The 22,479-nt window shown below is 41.6% G+C and overlaps 1 protein-coding gene across 1 annotated transcript in view; it reads right to left on the reverse strand.

Moving 5' to 3' along the window:
* Positions 1 to 22,479, reverse strand: part of NISCH (nischarin) — a 139,240-nt gene that overhangs the window by 36,024 nt on the left and 80,737 nt on the right. The window contains exons 13-15 of the mRNA XM_089681926.1: positions 19,419 to 19,509; positions 8,751 to 8,854; positions 5,733 to 5,788 (exon numbers count right to left, since the gene is read on the reverse strand). Coding sequence (XP_089538052.1) covers positions 5,733 to 5,788; positions 8,751 to 8,854; positions 19,419 to 19,509 — 251 coding nt within the window. The remainder of the gene's footprint in view (positions 1 to 5,732; positions 5,789 to 8,750; positions 8,855 to 19,418; positions 19,510 to 22,479) is intronic.

Here is a 22,479-nt window from a genome sequence, read left to right on the forward strand (position 1 = left end):
CTGTGTACTGAAGTGCCCAAAGTCGATTGGACCAGGAACGGTTTGAATCACCAAGTCAGGGATAGAATTTCCGACACCAGCGCATTAGTCCGATCGCGACAGTACCAATCGCTGTCGCAATCAGGCACCATACAGCCGTTTTTTGCGTTTCTCTGGGATTCTACATAGGCTACAAATACAGTTTTACATGCAGATGTAGCCTACAGTGTGTCCAATTAGAAGGCAGTATTTTCATCTCTCTGCAACTAATATTTTAACTTTCATGAGAGATGAAATATTTTCCTTTGATCTGGGTATATACCGCATTTTTCGCCGTATAAGACGCACCTGACCATAAGACGCACCTAGGTTTTAGAGGCAGAAAACAGGAAAAAAAAATTCTGAACTAATGGACTGCAGACACAGTACAGGAGATGACCAGAGACTGCGGACAGTACAGGAGATGACCAGAGACTGCGGACAGCACAGGGATCACCAGAGACTGCGGACAGTACAGATGACTGCTGACCTTTGGGGAAGTGGGGAGTGGGTACCTGAATTTGACAGGTACCCGCTCTTACTTCTGCAGAGTTGTTCTTTGATCTTACCTGTTCCCCGATCCAGCCGCGCGCTGTCTTCCCGGCTTCTGTAATGGCGCTCGGCATGAGAGCCGGGTGCCCAGTGCGCATGAGCGAGAAGCACTTGCACTTTGTGATTGGTCCGGCGGCTTCTGGGATCGGTCATGTGTCCCAGGTACCGCCTTACCATTCACAAAGCTTACCACTTCTCACGCATGCGCACTGGGCACCCGGCTGTCATGCCCAGTGCCCACACTACAGAAGCCGGGAAGACAGCATGCCGCTGGATAGAGGAACAGGTAAGGTCCCGCTGCAGAGCTGAGCGGCCGGCCCGGTATTCTGACACGGCCACGGTGGAAATACCGGACTGGCCGCTCCATATTCGCCTTATAAGACGCACTGACATTTCCCCCCCAGTTTTGGGGAAGAAAAAGTGCGTCTTATACGGCAAAAAATACGGTAAGTTATAGCTCCCAGACAGAATAGAGCCCTCTCCTGGTCTCCTGCTGCTTCCCGAAGCAGAAATAGCAAGAGCCCTTGTTTTTAGATTTCTAGAAGGTGGCAAACTGACTACATAGGTGACAATGTTTTACAGGCATCTAGGTGTCACCTCCAGTCTAGAAGCTGCTCTGTCCTTTCAGATGCTAATTAGTGAACATATGTCTCTGACTGAATACTGATCACTTAACTTGTTATCTTTAATAACATGGAACTAAGCTAGATATACAATGACATATTTCTACTGATCACATCTCAACTACTCGAATCTTACATTTATATTACATAGACCAACAAAAAGTGCCACATAAGTGTGAAGTGGAAGGAAAATGATAAATGGTTTTCAAAATGAAATGGTTTAGATGTGTTAGAATGCCCCATACAAAGTCCACACCTAAATCCAATAGAGAATCTGTGGAAAGACTTGAAAATTGCTGTTCACAGATGCTCTCCATCCAATCTGACAGAGCTTGAGCTATTTTGCAAAGAAAAATGGGCAAAAATTTCACTCTCTAGATGCGTAAAGCTGGTAGAGACATCCAAAAAAGACTTTCTGCTGTAATTGCAGTAAAAGGTGGTTCTACAAAGTATTGACTCAGGGGGACTGAATACAAATACACGCCACAATTCTCAGATTTATTTGTAAAAAAATGTGAAAACCATTTATCATTTTCCTTCCACTTCACAATTATGTGCCACTTTGTGTTGGTCTATCACATAAAATCCCAAAAAATACATTTAAGTTTTTGGTTGTAACATGACAAAATGTGGAAAATTTCAAGGGATATGAATACTTTTTCAAGGCACTGTACTGACATGCAACTTTTTATCTTTTCAAATTTAAGTGCTTTTCTTTGAATACATGTTTAACACCCCCGGTCACACTGATCACGAGTTTGAAATTGCAGGACTTCAAAGTCGGGTGACCTGCCGATTTGAGGTGCGATTTGCATAGACATCTGACACAAATGTCTATGCAAATTGCACCAAAAGTAGTGCATGCATGCTGTAATTGCGGACAATAGGGTGCGACTTGCAAGTCCTATGGCATGCAAATTAGATTCCAATTCGCATCCAGTGTGACCGGGGTGTAACTCCAGTCCTCTTACGTTATGGGACAGCTATCTTTCTTTCTTTAAACTATCATTTTTGGGAGAACTGCTGTCTATTTTACTGGAGTGGACTCTTCAATAAAGAGAGCAGTGTTACTGAGGGAAGCTGATGGATGTCCTGCTTTGACATTTATGGTGTTATAACTACTGCGCTTTTTGACTGTTGCCTGTCTGGGGAACAAAATACAGTTAAAATACAGAGTAAGGTGCAGTGTGATTGGTTTGGAGGTGGAGGGTTTCTTCCTTCTTGTGCCCTATCTTTCTGAGCACCATCAACCGCATTCTTTGTGATGAAGATTTAAGTGGTCTGTCAGCACTCTTCCAGTTTATTCACACCACTCTTTGGACTGCTACATGCACTACATATGAATGCATTTATTATTGGTTTGTATTAAATAGCGCTGTACTGTCATATTACATATATGCTTACACTGTTGCCTACAATATTGTGATAGCTGCTTTTTATTAGGAATGTGAAAGTTTGAGCCCTAGCACGACCATTATTCTTCTATTTTACACTATCTCCTTCTCATCCAATCCCTGTCAACTCTTCTCTACCTTCAACTCTCTTCTTCATCCTCCACCCACTAACTCACTCACTGCCCAGGAAATTGCCAATCAGATTTTTAAAAAAATCGATACAATTCGTGAGGAGATCTCCAAAGCACAGACACCTCCCCTACTTAACACTCCACATCCACAGGGACAATCACTACTTCTCGCATTCAACCCCGCTACTATAGACGAGGTAGCAAAACTTTTTTCTAACGCCCACCTAACCATCTGCCCCCTGGACCCTGGCTCTATCTATCTTACACTCTCTAACTCACACCTTCAATCTCTCCCTCTCTTCCGGTATCTTCCACAATTCTCTAAAACATGCACTAGTCACCCCCATACTTAAAAAGTCCTCACTAGACCCCACCAACCTTAACCTACGACCCATCTCCTTATTCCCCTTTTCCTCCAAAGTCCTTGAATGCCTGATCTACAACCAGCTGAGCGACCACCTCACTGAGAATAACCTACTTGATCCCCTTCAGTTTTGATATCGCTCTCAGCACTCCACCGAAACTGCTCTCCTCAAACTTACAGACGATCTACTAATGGCTAAAACCAATGAACACTATTCTGTACTCCTACTCCTGGATCTCTCTGATGCCTTTGACACAGTGGACCACTCCCTCCTCCTCAAAAAACTATACTCCTTTGGTCTCCGTGACTGTGCTCTTCATTGGTTCTCATCCTACCCATCCCAGCACACCATCAGTGTCACTTACAATTCTACTTCCTCTTCTCCTCTGCCTTTTTCCGTTTGGGTTCCCCACGGTTCTGTTCTGGGACCCCTCCTATTCTCAATCTACACTTCTTCTCTAGGTCAGTTGCCTCCCATGGTTTTCAATACCATTTCTATGCTTATGACACTCAAATCTATCTCTCTACCCCTCAGCTCACTCCATCAGTCTCCTCACGTATCACTAATCTACAAACAGACATATCAGCCTGGATGTCACACCACTTCCTGAAAATCAATCTATCCAAAACGGAGCTCATATTTCCTCCCCTACGTGCCCCTTCCACTGACTTATCTGACAAAATCAGCGGCTTACCATCAACCCGTCCCCACATGCCAGGGTGCTAGGTGTAATCCTGGACTCTGAACTATCCTTTCGGCTCCACATCCAAACACTGTCCAAAGCTTGCCTCCTCAACCCCCGCAACATCTCCAAGATATGCCCCCTCCTAACGAATAACACCACAAAGCTTCTAACTCACCCCATGGTCATCTACCGCCTTGACTACTGCAACTTCCTTCTCATTGGCTTACCTTTGCATAGGCTATCCCCCCTCCAGTCCATCATGAATACTGCTGCCAGACTCATCCACCTTACCAACCGTAGTGTCTCCCACCCCTCTTTGTCAGTCCCTTCACTGGCTCCCTTTCACCTAACGAATAAAATTCAAGATACCCACAACAGCTTATAAAGCCAGCTACTACTTAGCCCCTAGTTAAATCACTAACCTGGTCTCAAAATACCAACCAAATCGTTCTCTTCATTCCTCCCAAGATCTCCTGCTCTCTAGCTCCCTTGTCACCTCCTCCTATTCTCACCTCCAGGATTTCTCCAGAGCTACTCCCATCCTCTGGAACTCGTTCCTCCAATGTGTCTGACTATCTCCATCTCTGTCTACTTTTAGACGATCCCTGAAAACTTATCCCCTCAGAGAGGCCTATCCTGCCAGCACCTAACAACTGTACATGTATTTTGTCCATTAGCTTATCCCCCCCAGTTATTACCTTTTGTATCTCTCGACCCTCCCTCTTAGATTGTAAGCTCTAACGAGCGGGGCCCTCTGAATCCTCCTGCATTAATTTGTATTGTAATTGTACTGTCTGTCCTTTTGATATAAAGCGCTACGTAAACTGTCGGCACTATATAAATCCTGCATAATAATAATAATTATTATTATTAAAGGAGAAGAACAGCCAAAGCTCTTTTGGGTGTACTTCTCCTGTTGATCACACGAGTACAGTAAGTACTACACTCCTGTGACCCGTTTTCAGCCGAATCCCGTTGTCGGTTGACATCACTAAGCCAGTCCAAGCTGACTTCGAAGTTGGTATCCAACTCAGAGTCTGGAGCGGCACCTGGCTCAGCCTCTCAGCGAGTCTGAGCTAGCTGCTCCCTCCCCCTTCACAGCCAATTGCTCCAGTGAGCATGGGGGGAGTACAAAGCAGGTAGCTATGGCTGACAGTCACTGCTCTCTGCTCAAACCGGCTGTGAGAACTTAGCGGTTATGTGATCGCGGGGACGAAGGGGGGGGGGTCAGCTGCTGCATCAAATGCTGCATCCAGCTAGGCAGGTATAAATATGGGGGGGGGGGGGGGGGGAGAGAAAAAAAAAAGTCCACACATCTCTTTTAACCTTCGTTTATCTCATTAATAAACACAGGCTCAGTGCAAGGGCACATAGAAATAAATTGACCAATAAAACTGAGGGACTGATTGAGGCAAGGTAATTTTATAATAATGTGGATCATGTTTTTCCTGTCTAGGTGGGAGTGGCCTCTCTCTCGTGTAAGTTGTCCTGTAAGGGCTATGTGCCCTTGCTTTGAGCCTGTCTGCATTTTAATGCAATGCACCGCAACTCATCACAATGCAGCAATGTGGTGTGAACAGGGCACATATAAAAACAATTGTTTTCTATGCACCCTGTTCACACCACAACATGGCATTGAGGCGAGTCGAGGTGCATTGCATAAAATGGCAGACTTTGCATTTTTAGGAAGCAAAACTCACTGCACGTCAACACAGTGCAGCGTATCACAACTTGCTATGGTGAATAGTCTTGCTATTTTGTGACACTTCAATAAAGTTTAAGAAAAATGGTAAGCCGTGCCTTAATTTGTAACAATGCAAAGCACTGCCCCTAAACAGTTTGAATGAGCCCTTCGTGTACTATAAATCTATTTTTGATCACAAAAAGCAAATGGCAGATGGTAATGAAATCACTATATGTTTTATGGTTTTGTGAATTACACCAAATGTAGGTAAAAAGCTTACCTGACAACATGAAGATTTTTATCATCATTTTGTGTAACTACTTCAGATTTGGATGGCTGCAACGAGAAAAATACAAGAGTTCAAATTATTTAAAAGCATTTTATTCTCAGCATTATACCCTTACACAAGTATGACAAGATACCTGGGAATACTAATAGAACGATCCTTTCTTGGGACAAAAGAAGAGGGAAAACCCAAATTGGCCACTTCAGGCCCTGCTATCAGTGAGAGACGAATGATATAGTGATACCTGGAACTGAACCCCTGCCCCCAAACCATGGAAACCAGAGCCAAGGAGAGGACTGGGGGCAGACGAGGGATGCAACTATCTTTATGGGCAGTTTGTTAAATTCCTGAACTTTTTTTGCTTCCTGTGACTTGTCCATATAACTTGCCATATGTGGTTTGTTTACACAGCAGGCTTCTCCTCTAGCATCTTGGTGGGGCTTTGGATAGTGAAACAAACTCCTGTCTCTGTTACTTTTCCTGCCTTACACAGACCTGGCCCTGGAAACAGATACAGTTGTGCTCAAAAGTTTGCATACCCTGGCAGAAATTTTCCATCTTTATAAAGTTCCATTACTTTGTTACGCATGACTTTTGACAGTTCTTTTCTGATCCCCATGGCTCAGTATCTAGCCTAGTCAGTGCTTCCACGTAAGAGCTAACAAACTCATTGACTATTTATACACTGACACTAATTGCAATTTAAAAAGCCACAAATGTGGGACATTAACCTCTAATTGGCATTTTAACCCGTGTATGTCACCTTGTGTGTCTGTACCAAGGCCAAACATTCCAGGGTATGTAAACTTTTGATCATGGCCATTTGGGTGATTTCTGTCATCATTATGATTTAAAAAGGAGCCAAACAACTATTTGATAATAAATGGCTTCATATGATCATCATCCTTCAATAAAAGAGCGTTTTTTGGCATGATCAGTCATATTTACAATATCAATGCCAAAATTTCACAATTTCTGCCAGGGTATGCAAACTTTTGAGTACAACTGTAAATCAAAGAAGACAACCCCCTCTCACTATACAGTTCACAGCAGGTAGATGTACTGTGGGCTACTGAGTTATGTTAAAGTGGGGATATACTTACCTTACCTTCAATGGTCCGGGTCCCTCGCCGGTATCTTCTGTTGGGAACCAGTCTTTGGCTGTCTTCATTGGCTAGCAAGGGAGGATGTCATTCCTACCCATGTGCAGAGGTGCAGTCATCCCAGCAAACATGCACTTTGCTGGAATGTAAACTGAGCTGCACTTGTGAGTAGGCAAGTAGGTTTCTTTTACTGAAGAAGAGACATAGCATGTTTCTTCTGCAGAGCCAGCCTGTTTGCAGTTTTCGACAGTGGGACTTTAGTTCTGCTTTACCTTTGTAGTAATTGTGGAGTTTTATGGCATCCCCTCTGTGTACTGTGAACAGATCCTACAGAAACATGAAAACTATTCACACCTTTTTTGGTAAAAAAAAAATACTAGTGTTATTGTTTTTTTATGTTTGAATTACTTTTATAGCTGACTTTTAGTTATTGCAAGCACAGCTCCCAACTGGCCCTTATTTGGAACCCAACCCTTCTGATCCTTTTTTCCTGTTAGGTTGTCCCTCTTGTTAGTCTGATGTATAGACCTCTGGAAAAGAAAATATTATTTCATTATCAAGAATATTATATTACACGAAGGGCTGCAACAAACCTTTGCAGTCAGGTGCACAGAGGTAACACATGGGTTACCACAATGCAAGGTAACACATATTAAGTGCATTAATGTGTTGGGGTGCCAGTCATTTTAAATGGCACCCCAAATCACTAAGGCAATGCAGCTCTCAGCGCACCACAAACCAGTAAGGCACTATTGTGTATTGTGGTACGCTGTGTCAGAATAACAACCTGTATGTCTAGTCCTGTGCGTTGGTAGCCCATTAAAAATGACTGGGCTGTTATAATGCAACACACTCTGTGTGACACAACGTGCTTTAACACGCAGGAACAGAAAGGTCTGAATGGGCCCTAAATCTTTTATCCAACTTCTATATTGCATTTGTTATTTGAAAAAGCCAATATCAAAGAAAAGTAGTGGTGGACGGTGTCATATGTTACCGTGTGCACAGTAAGTTAGCTAAAGTTATAAGCCCCTCCCACATTTAGCACAAATTTGCCACACCCATGATTTGCCATGGTGTGCCCCCTTCTTATTGAACCCCCCCCCCAGGAAAAAAATATCTATGGCTCTGCATTGAGAAAGACTTAGAGTGTATTTAAACCCCAACAATGAATTTCCATTATTTCCTACCCTTTGGTCAGTTAAATATATCATTATAAACTATAAAACAAAGTGAGGTTGTTTAAAATAAGAGCAATTTACACATCGGACTAGTACAGGGTGCAGAACGTCAGCATTAAAGTGTATGTAAAGGCATTTTTTTTAAACTAAAAGAAAAAAAGTTATATCTACCTGCTCTGTGTAATGGTATTGCACAGAGCAGTCCCTTCTGGAGTTCCCTGTCGGCGCTCTCTGTTGCCCCTTCATGACAGGTGCCCTCTTAGCAAGCCGTCGAATGCACTCTTGAGCTGGGCTGTGTGCACCCAACGACACGGACAGTACAACTTGGCCATGCCCTCTGCTTTCTTCTCACAGGATTTGACTGACAGCAGCAGGAGCCAATGGCTCTCTCTGCTCTCAATAGTCTCCCATTAGACTAAGAAAGAGTGGGAGAGCAGGGGCATGCTGCAGACAGGACAGAGCTGCATTGGGAGAAGACTCAAAATGTAAGTGTTTAGGGAGGGGGGTGAGAGGAACAGGTACTGGAAGGTTTTTTTTTTTAACCTTAATTCTGAGAATACATTAAGGCATAAAAAAAAACATTTTGAGTTTATAAGCATTTAAAGCTGCAGATTTGATGTAAAACATAATGTATCAACTCAGCTAGGCTTTCCACATGGCATGCACATACATACCAGCTACAGATTTTAATAACATGCTATTATAATAGATTGTGCCCCATAACTCACCTCTCTGCTTTTTACTTTATCATGTGCAGAATGTTGAATTCCACCTTTTCTCTGTGAATGATCATTGCGAGTTAGACTAGAGGATCTGATGTCTGTGGGCTGGTCTATGAAATTAAAAAAACAGTCAATTATACAAATGCATGGATAAATTTAAATGTAAACTCTAATCAGATAAACAAAAAAAAGCATTGTAAGTACCTGAATTTGACTGGTATCAGCATCTTACTGTGCCTGTACAGAAGACCTCAAAGTGGGAGAGGAAGAAGCAACACAAGGAACCAATCAATTTATGAGCACAGAGCATGTTGATAGTAGGAGAAAGCAAAGTGACAGACAAGTTCGCTCATCACTGTGCTGCTCTTCCTTCACTATCCAGTCACAGACTGGGAGCAGGTCCATGACAGCCTGGACTCATAGGGAGTTGGTTGAATTATGCTCGTATGCAGGAGATTACATGGGGCTCATGTAAAACTGATTTAAGCACTCATCCTACCTATATTAAAAAAAAAGTAAAATAAATGAATGCATAACTGGGTTAAATGCTGTTTTTAATACCTGCAGAACTGCTGACTGAAAAACCCTTCTTAATTGTAGGCAAATAAAGTAGGCCTCGATTTACTAAAATCAAAATTCAATTTGTATCTAAAGTATAACTAATTGTAGAACGTTATTTCTGTTTGTATAGAGTGGAGAGGGATTAGAACAGCTGTCAGTCTTTTATTGCTGTCTGTGCCCGTTAGGGAGATTCACCCTATTTGTCCTGTTTACCATTATCCCAGAGTAAAAGTGACCAGAACAGGAATAGAAGGAAATCTTCCAATACGACACTGGTTTTGATGACCCTGGTGACAACCAAGGATTACCTCGCTTTGGAAGGATTTTTCTCTTGCTTCCTGTTTTGGCTATTAGACAGGAAATGAAGAGAATCTTCCAAATGGGACACAGAAGACAAGGAAAGAAGGAAAAACAACAGACGGTAATAACCCTCCCTCACACTAAAATCTAAAATGGAAAAAAAAAAAAAAAAAGTTTTTCCTTTAGTTCTACTTTACATAAAAACATAAGTGACCCTTCACAATAACTAAACCGTCCTGAATATATATGAAGAGAAATGGAAAAAAATGTCTGAAAAACTGAAATTCTAATTTAATTCATAATGTATTTTGTATAATATTTTATTTTGGAAATTCTTTATAAAGGCCCAGAGCAAATCAAAAGCACCAATAACAGTGGTCAGAGTACAAGTATCAGTAATAGAAAGCCAGGTACAAAGTGTATACATTCTAACTTTGGTGAAATCAGAGCAGATGACCCTCAATAAGACCCATTGTATCATGGGGCAGTGCACATGGCCTTATCTAAAGAGATATCCTGAGGCTGGGGGTAATGAAGATGGCAGCTGTTTGCAGGTAGGGTACCCTCTGTGGGTGAAGAATGTAGGGTACATTAACTCGAAAGCATTAGGTCTATATGAAGGTTAGGAAAGTCTGTTAAAAAAGGGGTGATAAAAATACAGTGACGGGGGGAGGTGAAAGATTAAGAGGTTAAGGATAGTGGGTTAAGGTACTTTGAGGTAGTACGGGCTAGTTCTAGGCTTAGTGGAAATGGGTAGTGGAGTGGAAAACAGGAAAAAGTGGATGAAAGGGAGGAGTGGGAGGGATAGGAACAAGAGTGAGAGAGATGGAGAAGGGAAGGGGTAGACAAGGATGTCACCTGCAGATAAGTAGTAGGGAGTAGCAGGGGAGTTCAAGAGTCCCAATGTATTTCTATTAAGTCAACAATCATTAGACAGAGGACCAGTGGTCATAATTGGCATATAAAAAAAAACCAATACAACAACAAAAAACACAACAGATGTGTGTAACAGAATGTGTAAAAGCTAGTACATTTTTTAAAAATATACAGTGCCTTGAAAAAGTATTCATACCCCTAGAAATTTTCCACATTTTGTCATGTTACAACCAGAAACGTAAATGTATTTTACTGGGATTGTATGTGATAGACCAACACAAAGTGGCACATAATTGTGAACTGGAAGGGAAATGATAAATGGTTTTCACAATTTTTTGTAATACTTTGTAAAACCACAGTACAGCTGAAAGTCTTTTTGGGGATGTCTCTACCAGCTTTGCACATCTAGAGAGTGAAATGTTTGCCCATTCTTCTTTGCAAAATAGCTCAAGCTCTGTCAGATTGGATGGAGAGCGTCTGTGAACAGCAATTTTCATGTCTTGCCACAGATTGTCAATTGGATTTAGGTCTGGACTTTGACTGGGCCATTCTAACACATGAATATGCTTTGATCTAAACCATTCCATTGTAGCTCTGGCTGTATGTTTAGGGTCGTTGTCCTGCTGGAAGGTGAACCTCTGCCTCAGTCTCACGTCTTTTGTGGACTCTATCAGGTTTTCTTCTAAGATTGCACTGTATTTGGCTCCATTCATCTTCCCATCAACTCTGACCAGCTTCCCTGTCCCTACTGAAGAAAGACAACATGATGCTACCACCACCATGTTTCACGGTGGGGATGGTGTGTTCAGGGTGATGTGCAGTGTTAGCTTTCCGCCACACATTGCATTTTGCTTTTAAGCCAAAAAGTTAAATTTTGGTCTCATTTGACCAGAGCACCTTCTTCCACGTTTGCTGTGTCCCCCACATGACTTCTCGCAAACTGCAAACGGGACTTCTTATGGCTTTCTTTCAACAATTGTTTTCTTCTTGCCACTTTTACATAAAGGCCAGATTTTTGTGGAGTGCATGACTAATAGTTGTCCTGTGAATAGATTCTCCCACTTGAGCTGTGGCTCTCTGCAGCTCCTCCAGAGTTACCATGGGCCTCTTGGCTGCCCCGCCTGTCAGTTTAGGTGGACAGCCATGTCTTGGTAGATTTGCAGTTTGGTCATACTCTTTCCATTTTCAGATGATAGACTGAACTGAACTGATAGACTGAGCTTGGGATGTTTTTTTAATAACATAACTCTGCTTTAAACTTCACAACTTTATCCCTGACCTGTCTGCTGTGTTTGTTGGCCTTCATGATGCCGTTTGTTCACTAATGTTCTCTAACAAACCTCTAAGGGCTTCACAGAACAGATGTATTTATATTGAGATTAAATTACTCATGGGGGTATCAGAGTAAAGGGGGCTGAATACAAATGCACGCCACACTTTTCAGATATTTGTAAAAAATTTTGAAAACCATTTATCATTTTCCTTCCATTTCACATTATGTGCCACTTTGTGTTGGTCCATCACATAAAATACCAATAAAATACATTTACGTTTTTTGTCATGGAATGTAGAAAATTTCAATGTGTAAAAAACACATCTCAACTATGGGGTTTCACCGCCCCCCCAAACCACAAATGTAAACAAACCCTTACTGTCCTGAACCCCCTATAAGGCTGCTTTTGCACTAATGCACTGCGGGTGCAGCGCCCCTGCAGCTTTCCTTCAGATTAGCTGCTCTTTGCCATACACTTCTATTATATTTTGCGAGTGTGGTACACTTTCTGAAAGTGCACCATACTTCTGCATTCAGTTTGAGGTCGAGGGTCACATCAGAGGGCTCTGTGGACCACAGGTTAACCACTAGCCGAATGACGTCCTCCCAGAACGCTCCCCCAGCAGCGTGCACCTGGAGATCTGCATGATCGCTGTGTCCTATGGACACAGCTGATCACGTGATGTGGTAAAAGGATAATCACAGCAGCCTTTTACCACGTGATCAGCTGTGTCCAATGACACAGATAACTGGGTAAATGCAGTTGCCGGTTATCAGCTGCACTTTCCTCACGCTGCGTGAGGAAAGTACTGCCAATAACCTTCAATTGTCAGAAAACAGATTGGCACTGATCAGCAGTGCCACCCACAAGTGCCAAGCAATGCCACTCACCTGTGCCCATCAGTGCTGCCAGTCAGTGCTGCCCATCAGTGCCTGCTCATCAGTGTTGCCTATCCATGTCACCTCATCAGTGCTGTCTATCAGTGCCTATCAGTGCTGCCTATCAGTGCAGCCTCATCAATGTACATCAGTGCAGCCTCATCAATGCACATCAGTGCAGCCTCATCAATGCACATCAGTGCAGCCTCATCAATGCACATCAGTGCAGCCTCATCAATGCACATCAGTGCAGCCTCATCAATGCACATCAGTGCAGTCTCATCAATGCACATCAGTGAAGGAGAAAAATTACTGGTTTGCAAAATTTTATAACAGAAACATAGAAAAACTTTTTTAAAAAATGTGTTTCCTAGTTTTTTTGTTTATAGCGCAAAAAATAAAACACCCAGTGACTATTAAATACCACCAAAAGAAAGCACTATTTGTGTGAAAAAAATATGATAAAAATTTCATATGGGTACAATGTTGCATGACCGTGCAATTGTCAAAGTGTGACAGCGCTGAAAGTTGAAAATTGGCATGGGCAGGAAGGGGGTATAAGTTCCTGGTAGGCAAGAGGTTAAGCACCTCTGATTTAACTGATCGCCTAGAGTTCAGCTTTAAACACACAATTATCTTATCTCCTCTCTAATGGTTTGGGGCCCTTGTCCCCAGTTGCTGGTCTTCAGGCATTTCCATTATGGGCTCGGAATGACATAACTCCTGCAAATGCACAGGAGTCATCCTGACACACAGGGACAAGGCTGGCAATATAAGCAGAGCTGCTCAGTTTACATGCTGCAGAAGACTGCAATCAGGCAGGTAAATTAATTTTATTGCAGAAGAGACATTCTGTGATAATAGCCTGCATGCTTTAAGTCTGTTCTAAAAGAGCCTTCAGTTCTACGGTAGCAGACCACAGAGCAGAAATGACCACTGACCAGTTAAACTGCATTCTATGTCCAAAATCTCAGTTTATACTCTGCAAACACTGGTATATACTGAGTCCATAAAACAGTGCCACCTAACCCTTCTGCATATCAATCTCTGCTTCCCTCTTCCCATCACATATGTACATTTGAGGTACTTGCTCACAGGACAAAATACTGTAAATAGCATGTTATTTTTTTTTTAATTGTCTTAGCCTTAATTTTGTAAAGAACAAGTGTGATAACAAATTAACCCTTCATTAGAGCTTAGCATGAGGATTGCATATATAGAAGGAGCTTGGTTGAAAACCCGCTGGGATCAACCGGATATAGCATCATAAAAGCAGGATGTGGCCTCTAAACGCAGTGAGGAATGAAGATACCATAGATAATGACAAAGACAGAATAGTTCTAACCTAGACATACTGTCAGCAAAATTTAGTGCATGGCCATACCTGAAGATCTGTATAGTGCAGCCAGTAGCCTAGCGGATAGAAACAAAGCTGTGCATGCATCCACATGTTCATGCACATTAGTGTGAATTAGCCTGCATATCTGGCACTGGTGTTTAGCACACGATTTAAAGCACAGCAGAACTAAAGAGAACTGCTGAGTGGTCGTCATCTGCTGTGACCCGTGATGTGACCTGCATTCTATTATCCGGTGTTTGACCTGGCTTGCCCCCTGATCTCCTGTTGCTGATCTTGGCTTGAGTTCTGAATTCCTCCGCCTGATTTGTACTTCTGGTGTCCATATGATATTGACCCTGGACTGTCTTTTAACTCTGCTATTGGCTTCTGATTTGGTACCTCTGTTCTCACTGATACTAGCTTATCCTAACTATGTTTGCAGTTGCTGGATGGGGAGCGAGAGGACAGACAGTGACAGGAGCCATGACAAGAAAGATTATTGATGAGTCCTGTGCATTCTACTATCTTGTGAGTGGCTTTAACCATTTTATTAATAAATTGCTGAACCATACTGCACTTAGAGGCGCCTTATCTTAACTACGGCTTTACTTTTTGCACTTGCAAGTTTCCATGCTTCACCGATGTGTCATCATTCTGCACAAGCTCCAGGCTGAGCATCCACACTGTCATCTGATCACCTTCAGTGCACCCATACCACTCCTTGTCCTGTTACAACCTGTCACCAACTCTAGTCTGTATTGGACAGGAGGTGTAAGGGGAGCCCTCTAGTCAGCCTGGCCTCTACCATATACCAGACCTGGTCTATACACAATGACAACATTCAGAATAACTCTTCTGTTGAAAGTAGTTAGGACAAGGTAAAGGGTAAATAAGCCCAATAAACCCAACAATTAACTCTTATTTACACTCTCTTGCTCTGGTAAATATGCCATTAAAAGCATAATATATATATATATATATATATATATATATATATATATATATATATATATATATATATATATATACATATACACATACATATATATATATACACATACACATATATATATATTTTTTTTAATAACTGGGAAAAAAAATTGGCAGCCTTGTCTCAAAATTGAGAGCTGCCCCAGGCAAATCTCTTGTGTTATTTCAGGGAGACTAATCAGGCCTCCCAGTTCTTATGGACTGCAGAACAATTACTCAATGTTGCGGAGATGAGCAGAGAGGAAGGGATTCAATAGTTTAGCAAAAAACTACTGGGAAGGGATGACACCATTTGTTGTGATTTAAGTCCAGAAAAGGCATGCGTTGTTAGAATACAGCACAAATTCAGGAACTGTGTGTACTTTTGGCAGATCAACAGGTACCTTTCTATACCTGCATAGAGAAAGGGATAAAATGGGGGCAAATATGATTGTATTGCAAATATGTAGTGCACTTTATTCTTTTTGCCCTGACATACATTTTAATGACACATTTTCAGAAGCTGACTTTATCTAATACATTAGTTAAGACTAAGGGGTTCATTTAAAAAAAAAAATACATGTGCATTGCACTCAACCGAGTAAAAGGAGGAGGAAAAAAAATCTGGGGAAGAGAGCTAGTCACATGGCCTTTCAAAGTCACACAGCTCTCCTCCATTCACAGAGCTCTTTCCGCTGCACTGGGGAGAGATTATTCTGTTGGGTATGTTAAACTCCATACTGCAGCCTGCATTTTTTGAATGGATATTTGCTTCTCTGTTATGGATGGACTACTGAGTTCTTTAATAACAGCTACAAAAAAATCAGCAAATAAGATTTTTTTTTTTATGTGAAAAGGATAACTAAAATTACAGTTAAACTCTCGAATATACTCACCTTCCAACTATGTGGAGGTACCATCCCTCGCCAGCTGCTGTATCCTCAGCCTCTTGATTGGCCAGCAGGTAAGGATGTCATCCTGCACATGGCACAGAATTCAGTATTCCCAGCACAGCTGGAGTGCACTGGAAAAGTGCAGCTCAGTGTACATTCAATAGAAAACTGCAAACAGGCAGGTGTTTATTACTTCAGAAGAGACTCAGCAGGTCTCATTCAGGGGATTAATGTTTTACAAGACTTAGATGGGGAGATGCAATGATTGATTAAAAAAAAATTATTAAAAAAAAATTATTATTAAAAAAAAAATTATTAAAAAAAAATTATTAAAAAAAAAACCACACAAGACAAAAACGGGTCATTCAAATGTTTAATGCATTTAATGGGAGTGCCCATAGGTGCACGTATGCTGTAGTACACCCATGTGAATAAGGCCTAAGTCAGTTATTTTTAAACTTACTTTAACCGACCAAGCTATCCAGGCAAAGTAGCAGTTAGAGTGTTGAGAGAAACCATTTAACACTTACATGGGTGCTTACAATGGGCAGCTTTTATTCATTTATGTAAAACCTTTATTCCAAAAGGAAAAAAAAAATATTTGTTGTAACAGCTTATAAAGTGTTAGCTGGAGTTTGACTTCAATTCCTTGGTCAAGTCCATCTAAATCTGCTAGTCTAACACTACCCTCTCCCCAGACTGACAATGCTGCTGCCCAAAGGTGTCTACTTTATCACTTCATCCAGAATGCAGACAGAAAATGCATTACTGGTGGGATCAACATATGAAATAAAGGAAAAAAAGGACTGTTAAGCTTGAATATAACCACATTTTTGTTTTTGAGTTCAATACCACTTTAAGCTCTCAATGCTAAAGTAGTGATAACATAGCTCTTCAGGTTATTAAACTGTGAAATACCACCTTTTAAATCACCTTCCAAACTTCCCACTGCAAGAGCATTTTCGTTAACTCCTTGGAAAATAATTGAATCTGATACTAGGGAAATGTTACAGTAATGCTTAGGGCAGTTGGCTGCATCAATACAGAGGGGTCATTTACTAAAACTGGACAGTGCAAAATCTGATGCAGCTCTGCATAGAAACCAATCAGCTTCCAGGTTTTAGATTAATTGAACAAGCTGAAATTAGAAGCTTATTGGATACCATGCAAAGCTACACCAGATTCTGAGAACACCAATTTTAGTAAATCTCCCCCAGTGTCCCTGATTTGGCTATGTCAGCAGCTTGAATATTCTGTTGACTGTTTTTCTCTGGCTGCAACAGCATTATTCCTGATGAAGACAGCCATTCTGTAACTGGAGTGTTACGTTCAAACTTTACCACAGGCGATATCTGTATGAAGTTAGCACAATTTTTCGTATCATTCCTCCACCTGCACTGGATTCTTACCACATTCCAAACACATAATGGTTGACTTGCAGGTTTTTGCCAAGGATCGACAAATGTTCTTGCTAAATATATGTGTTTTAGAAACAGAAGAAATAATAACTAGTTTTGTATGTCAAACGCACTGTAGCATGGAGTGTAATGTAAACTGCTAAAATGAGAAAAAAAAGTGTCCTAATGACCAGTGATTAAAGTGGTATTAAACCTAAAAATGTAATATACTGCAGCTTACCAACCATTAGATGAGGTGGCTATATTAGTTTTTTGTTTTCAGTCTTTTTCCCCTCTGCTTTTACCTGGTGATCAGCCAGTAACACACCTCCTGTATTAGAGTGCTCCCACTTTGGATGAATGAGCATAGAGGACACATTTGGACAGCAGCACTGTCAGTCGGGGGGGGGGGGTGTTAGATGTATGAGCAGATTCAGCTGAAATAAAAGAAAGCCTTACAAATGAAAAAAAAACAAAATGCAGCCACCACATTTGGTAAGCTGCAACATAGTAAATGCTTGTGTCGCGGACCCCCCCACTCCCTCTCTCTCCCCCCCCCCCTCCCCATCACAAGCCCCTGCACCCGCACGTAAGCAACATAAGTGGTGTGCTGGGTGTCAGGGAGCTGCCTCCTGCTGTTTACCCCACACTTCCCCCTCGGCTGAGGAGTCTGCCTCCCCACTGTGCCTGCATGGGGATTCCCCACATGCAGGTCACCTGGATGTCGCCGCACGCCCCCTCCCCTTGTCTCGGTGGGCACCGCGCGGCCCCAATGTTCCCGCGCTCTGCACCCGCCAGAGACAAACGCTGCGCTCCCTGTGCACGGCTGGAGTTAGGGGGTGGGGCTTGTTGCCACGGCAACCCAGTGCCAGGGTGGCCGTTGCCTGGTAACTGGGGAACATCCTGCAGCGGAGATAAATACCGGAGCAGGACCCAGGCACACAGTCTTCCCCTGCTCACAACCTAGTGTGCTGTGAGAGGTCTCATGCTGTGGCCAGACCCTACAGTCCCCTCTCCATCCCAGAACCCAGACTTAACCCATTGCCTGCCAGTGTGCCTTTCTGCGGTGTGCCAACCCGGGACTTAACCCACTGTCTGCCAGAGTCTGCCTTTCTGCGGTGTGCCAACCCGGACTTAAACCATTGCTGGCCAGTCTGCCTTTCTGAAGTGTGCCAGCAAAGACTTGACCCATTGCCTGCCAGGATCTGCCTCCCTGCTGTGTGCTAACCCGGTCTTAATCCCTTGTCCACCAGAGTTCTGCCTCCCTGCTGTGTGCCAACCTGGACTTAATCCATTGCCCACCAGAGTTCTGCCTCCTTGCTGTGTGCCAACCTGGACTTATTCCTTGCCCGCCTCCCTGTTGCGGGCCCAGATGTTGCTACAGACTAACCCCCTTGTTGCCTACCAGAACTCGGTGATCCTTGTCATGTGCCCCACCCTGTGGTACGGACTTTACTTTTGTTTTGCCAGAACCTTGCTATACTCATCGTGTGCCCTCAAAATCACTCAAAATCCTTGTGTGTCCCACTGCTCTCTGCGTGTGTTCTGTCCCACCAACACCTCCGTCACAGTTTGCTTTTGGATCTTGCCATCTTAAACACACTAGACCCTACTGTTTTTGAGAATACACTGAACTGGTTCATCGTTGTGACTACCAAAGTGACAGATATTGGGGCTTGTTCATAAAATAATCATTCACAGACAATGAACACATAAGTCAGCCTACACCTCACTGGCAAGCAGAAACATCTTCTGACTTGGTATCCCTGGCTGTGCAGTTTAGTTATGGATATGTAAGCATGTTGCAGGGGAGAGTAGAGCACTGGGTTCCATGGCCAGGGAAGGAAGATTAAAGCTGGCCATACATAGAGCAAAAGTCATCCACTTTAGCAGGGACCGGCCAAGATTTGATCCACATATGGGCAGGCTGATTGTACCCAAGTCGATCCATCGATCAACCAGTCTGTCCGATTTTTTTTACATGCAATTACTGCCAGCAACTATAGCATCTAGAAGTATCATTTGGAAGTGTAAATTTCAACTTGTAAGTAATGTGTTGCATATACTGGTAAACATTTTCATACTCCGAATCAACACCTATCCAAGAAGAAAATGTCCCTGCTGATTGGCAAATCAATGCTTTGAGAAGGGACAGCAACTGGAGCCAGAAGAAACATACATGATTACCTTGACTGGAGATAACAGTCCGAGAGACAGAGGAGGAAGCATTTGCAGGAAAAGAAGAGCTGGAAGCAGTGAGCCGGAAGTCCTCACTCATCTGACAAATAAAAGTAATATAGGAGAGCATGAGATGAGCGGAAGGCCACACAACACAGACAACAATTAGAGGAAGAGATATGCTGTCATTTGCTGAATTACATTTAATTACATAAAAATATTATAAAAAACCTTACAACACAAAAGTACATTACTGATGTATACTAAACACACAGGCTTCGCACAGAATTTTTGCGTCATTAAATTTCTAACAGGACTGATTAATCTGATTTTGTATAGCAGACCATTCAAATATGCGGCTTTATAAACAGCATGAGATCTACTTATAAATGTTTTCACACAACATTCACAAATTTACCCAGGATTAAGATATTTTTCTGACTGATTTCATTTAGAATATGTATGAATTGTGGGAGAAAGTTGCATGAAGCATTTATAAAATAGACCCCCCCCCCATGTGTCAACTGGTCTGGCCATTATATGCTCGAAATTCTTAGGGGGGTATCAATCAGGTAGAATGGAAGACCTGTCCAGATTGCAGTGCCTTCCTGTGCCTCTTATCTTACCCCCTCACCCGCCTTTAAATTGAATGAAACTTGCTAGGTTGGAAGAACTAGCCTAGTAAGTTAAAATGGCGCTGCACAACATTGAAGATTTGATGCCCTGAGAATGAATGGATTATGTCTTTTAACGCCTACAGGCAGCCATATTCCTGTAAAGGCAACTGAACTATTTACAGCTGCAACCTTTCGCTTGTTATTCTGGGGAAGGTTGTCAAAAAAAAAAAAATAAATCACACATACATAACACACCTGCAGTTCCCAGAGTCAACAATCAAAGCAATAATACTTATAGAAATATAATAAACTATACTGAAAATAATGAACTCCACTCAAAGGGAATATTTCAGTATTTTGTGGCTGCAAAGATGGTGATTTATAATAACTCTTGGGGATGACAATGGTGAGATATCACTATTAAAGAGTTACAGAAATTCACCATGGGCAAAATCATAAAGCCAAATGAGGGCACCACTTTTTTTGGTGGATTTCACACAGTCAAGAATAAAAAACAAATTGGTTAGTCCAGATACATTAGAATGACATTAAATTTTCATCTGTGAAAGCAATTTCTGCCTATTTTGAGCAAGCCAGAGACAATAAAATCCTGCCACTAAATTCTCAACACAACATGAGGCAAAGCAGCACTTCCATACACCAAAATGAATGTTGGGGTGCAAATGCCCTTTAATAATTTTGCTATGTCAATTTGTTAGGCAGGTAGAGTTGAATTTTAAGAAATAATTGATACAACAAAAAGAGGCTTAAAGCACAAATTCTATGTGTAAATGTTCTATAACATCAAAAGAGTGTTTGAAAGATAATATGTAAATAAACCAAATCTATTTTACCAGTATACATTTTTCAATCCTTGGACTTCAAAAATGTTTCCTATGCCAATATCAAAATCAATCTGATTTAAACAGGCTTGTTGAAATATGACTGATCATGACCAGTTTTTAAATGTTATAAATTACCAAATTACTCTTTTGTGACAGAGTAGACTAAGGTCTTGTTAATATATAAATCATCTACATGTACTGTATGAAAAAAAGGGACAAAAAAAAATCTTCCAAAATACACTGGGCTAAAAAAAAAAAAAAAAAAAAAAAAAGTTAAATGCATGAATTCCTAATTATCGCAGATATGTTCAAAACATACTTATAATGTGATTAAAAGATTATCACCATTATTAGACAATAGCATTCCAGAGCATGTTCTGCTTCAGGCAGCAAAACTCTTGCTTTTCGCTGATATTGGTCTGTAGTCAAGTGATCAAATTAATTATACAGGGAGGGGAAATTATCATTTGGAGCAGCTGTGTATGTCAGCCAATCAGCTTCTCAATCAGCTTCTATCTTTCATTTTCAAAGCTTAACTGAACAAGCTGAAGAAAGAAGCCAAATGGTTGCCATGCGCAGCTGCTCCAATGTTGATAAATCCCCCCCAACCCCAATTATGTTATGACTCTCCTCAAGAAATAGCTTAGCTAAAAAAAACCATAACGATTTACTGAAATAACGTGACTTAACCATATGGTACAGTGATGAGCAAATCAGGCAACATTTTCATGTAGTTTAGCCTACCCCATGTGCTATTGACATCTAATTGGCTACTATGTGTCATCTCTACACCATTGGTCTTTTATCATGTTATATAAAACACACACTAGAATTTACAACAAAAAATTATATATGAATTGAGTATCCATAATGCATACTAATCTATTCTTTCAACATGAGGTTCGTATGGCTTTTACTTTGATGACACTTCAAGGCACCAAGGTTGCTCATTAGGGGATCTGCTCCAACTACAAATTGAGTACCATAGGTAATGAGCAAAATAAAAGCATTGAAAACAACCAAAAATATACAATGCAAAAAAATCACTCCCATTTGCTGAGGACAGTGCCATCTTGGTCTTTAATTAGATCTGCATTTGCTTTGGGGCTGCACATGTGATCAGCTATGTCAACAGCCATTTGAAAGCTTGAATGATCAGTTGAGAGTTGACAAAAGCACAGTGGAAGCTGTGATAGGCATTTCTAACATGAGATTTCTTTTACGAAATAGTTATATTGGTGGGTTTAGTTCCACTTGAAGTAAAATGATTAAAGTGGAGAACACATTTGGCCCTTTGATGCTCAGAGGAGAATGTTCAGCCCCTGCCACACCCACTAATCTAATAAAATGATAGCAGCCAGAAGAGTTTGGTAATTATTTTTATTTGATGTTATTTTAATATTTATTATCTTTGGCCTTAGAGTAAGATATTGCAAAAACCAAAATATAAAGCAATTCCATTGTGGTCAGTGGGGCTTATTTACTAAAGCTGGAGAGTGCAAAATCAGGTGCACTTCTGTATAGAAACCAAACAGCTTCCAGATTTTATGGCCAAAGCTGAACAAGCTGAGGTTAGAAGCTGACTGGCTACCATGCACAGCTGCCCAG

The sequence above is a fragment of the Staurois parvus genome, unplaced genomic scaffold (assembly GCF_062004578.1).
Source record: "Staurois parvus isolate SC_StPar_1 unplaced genomic scaffold, SC_StPar_1.0 ptg000282l, whole genome shotgun sequence".
In the NCBI taxonomy this organism is placed as follows: domain Eukaryota; kingdom Metazoa; phylum Chordata; class Amphibia; order Anura; family Ranidae; genus Staurois; species Staurois parvus.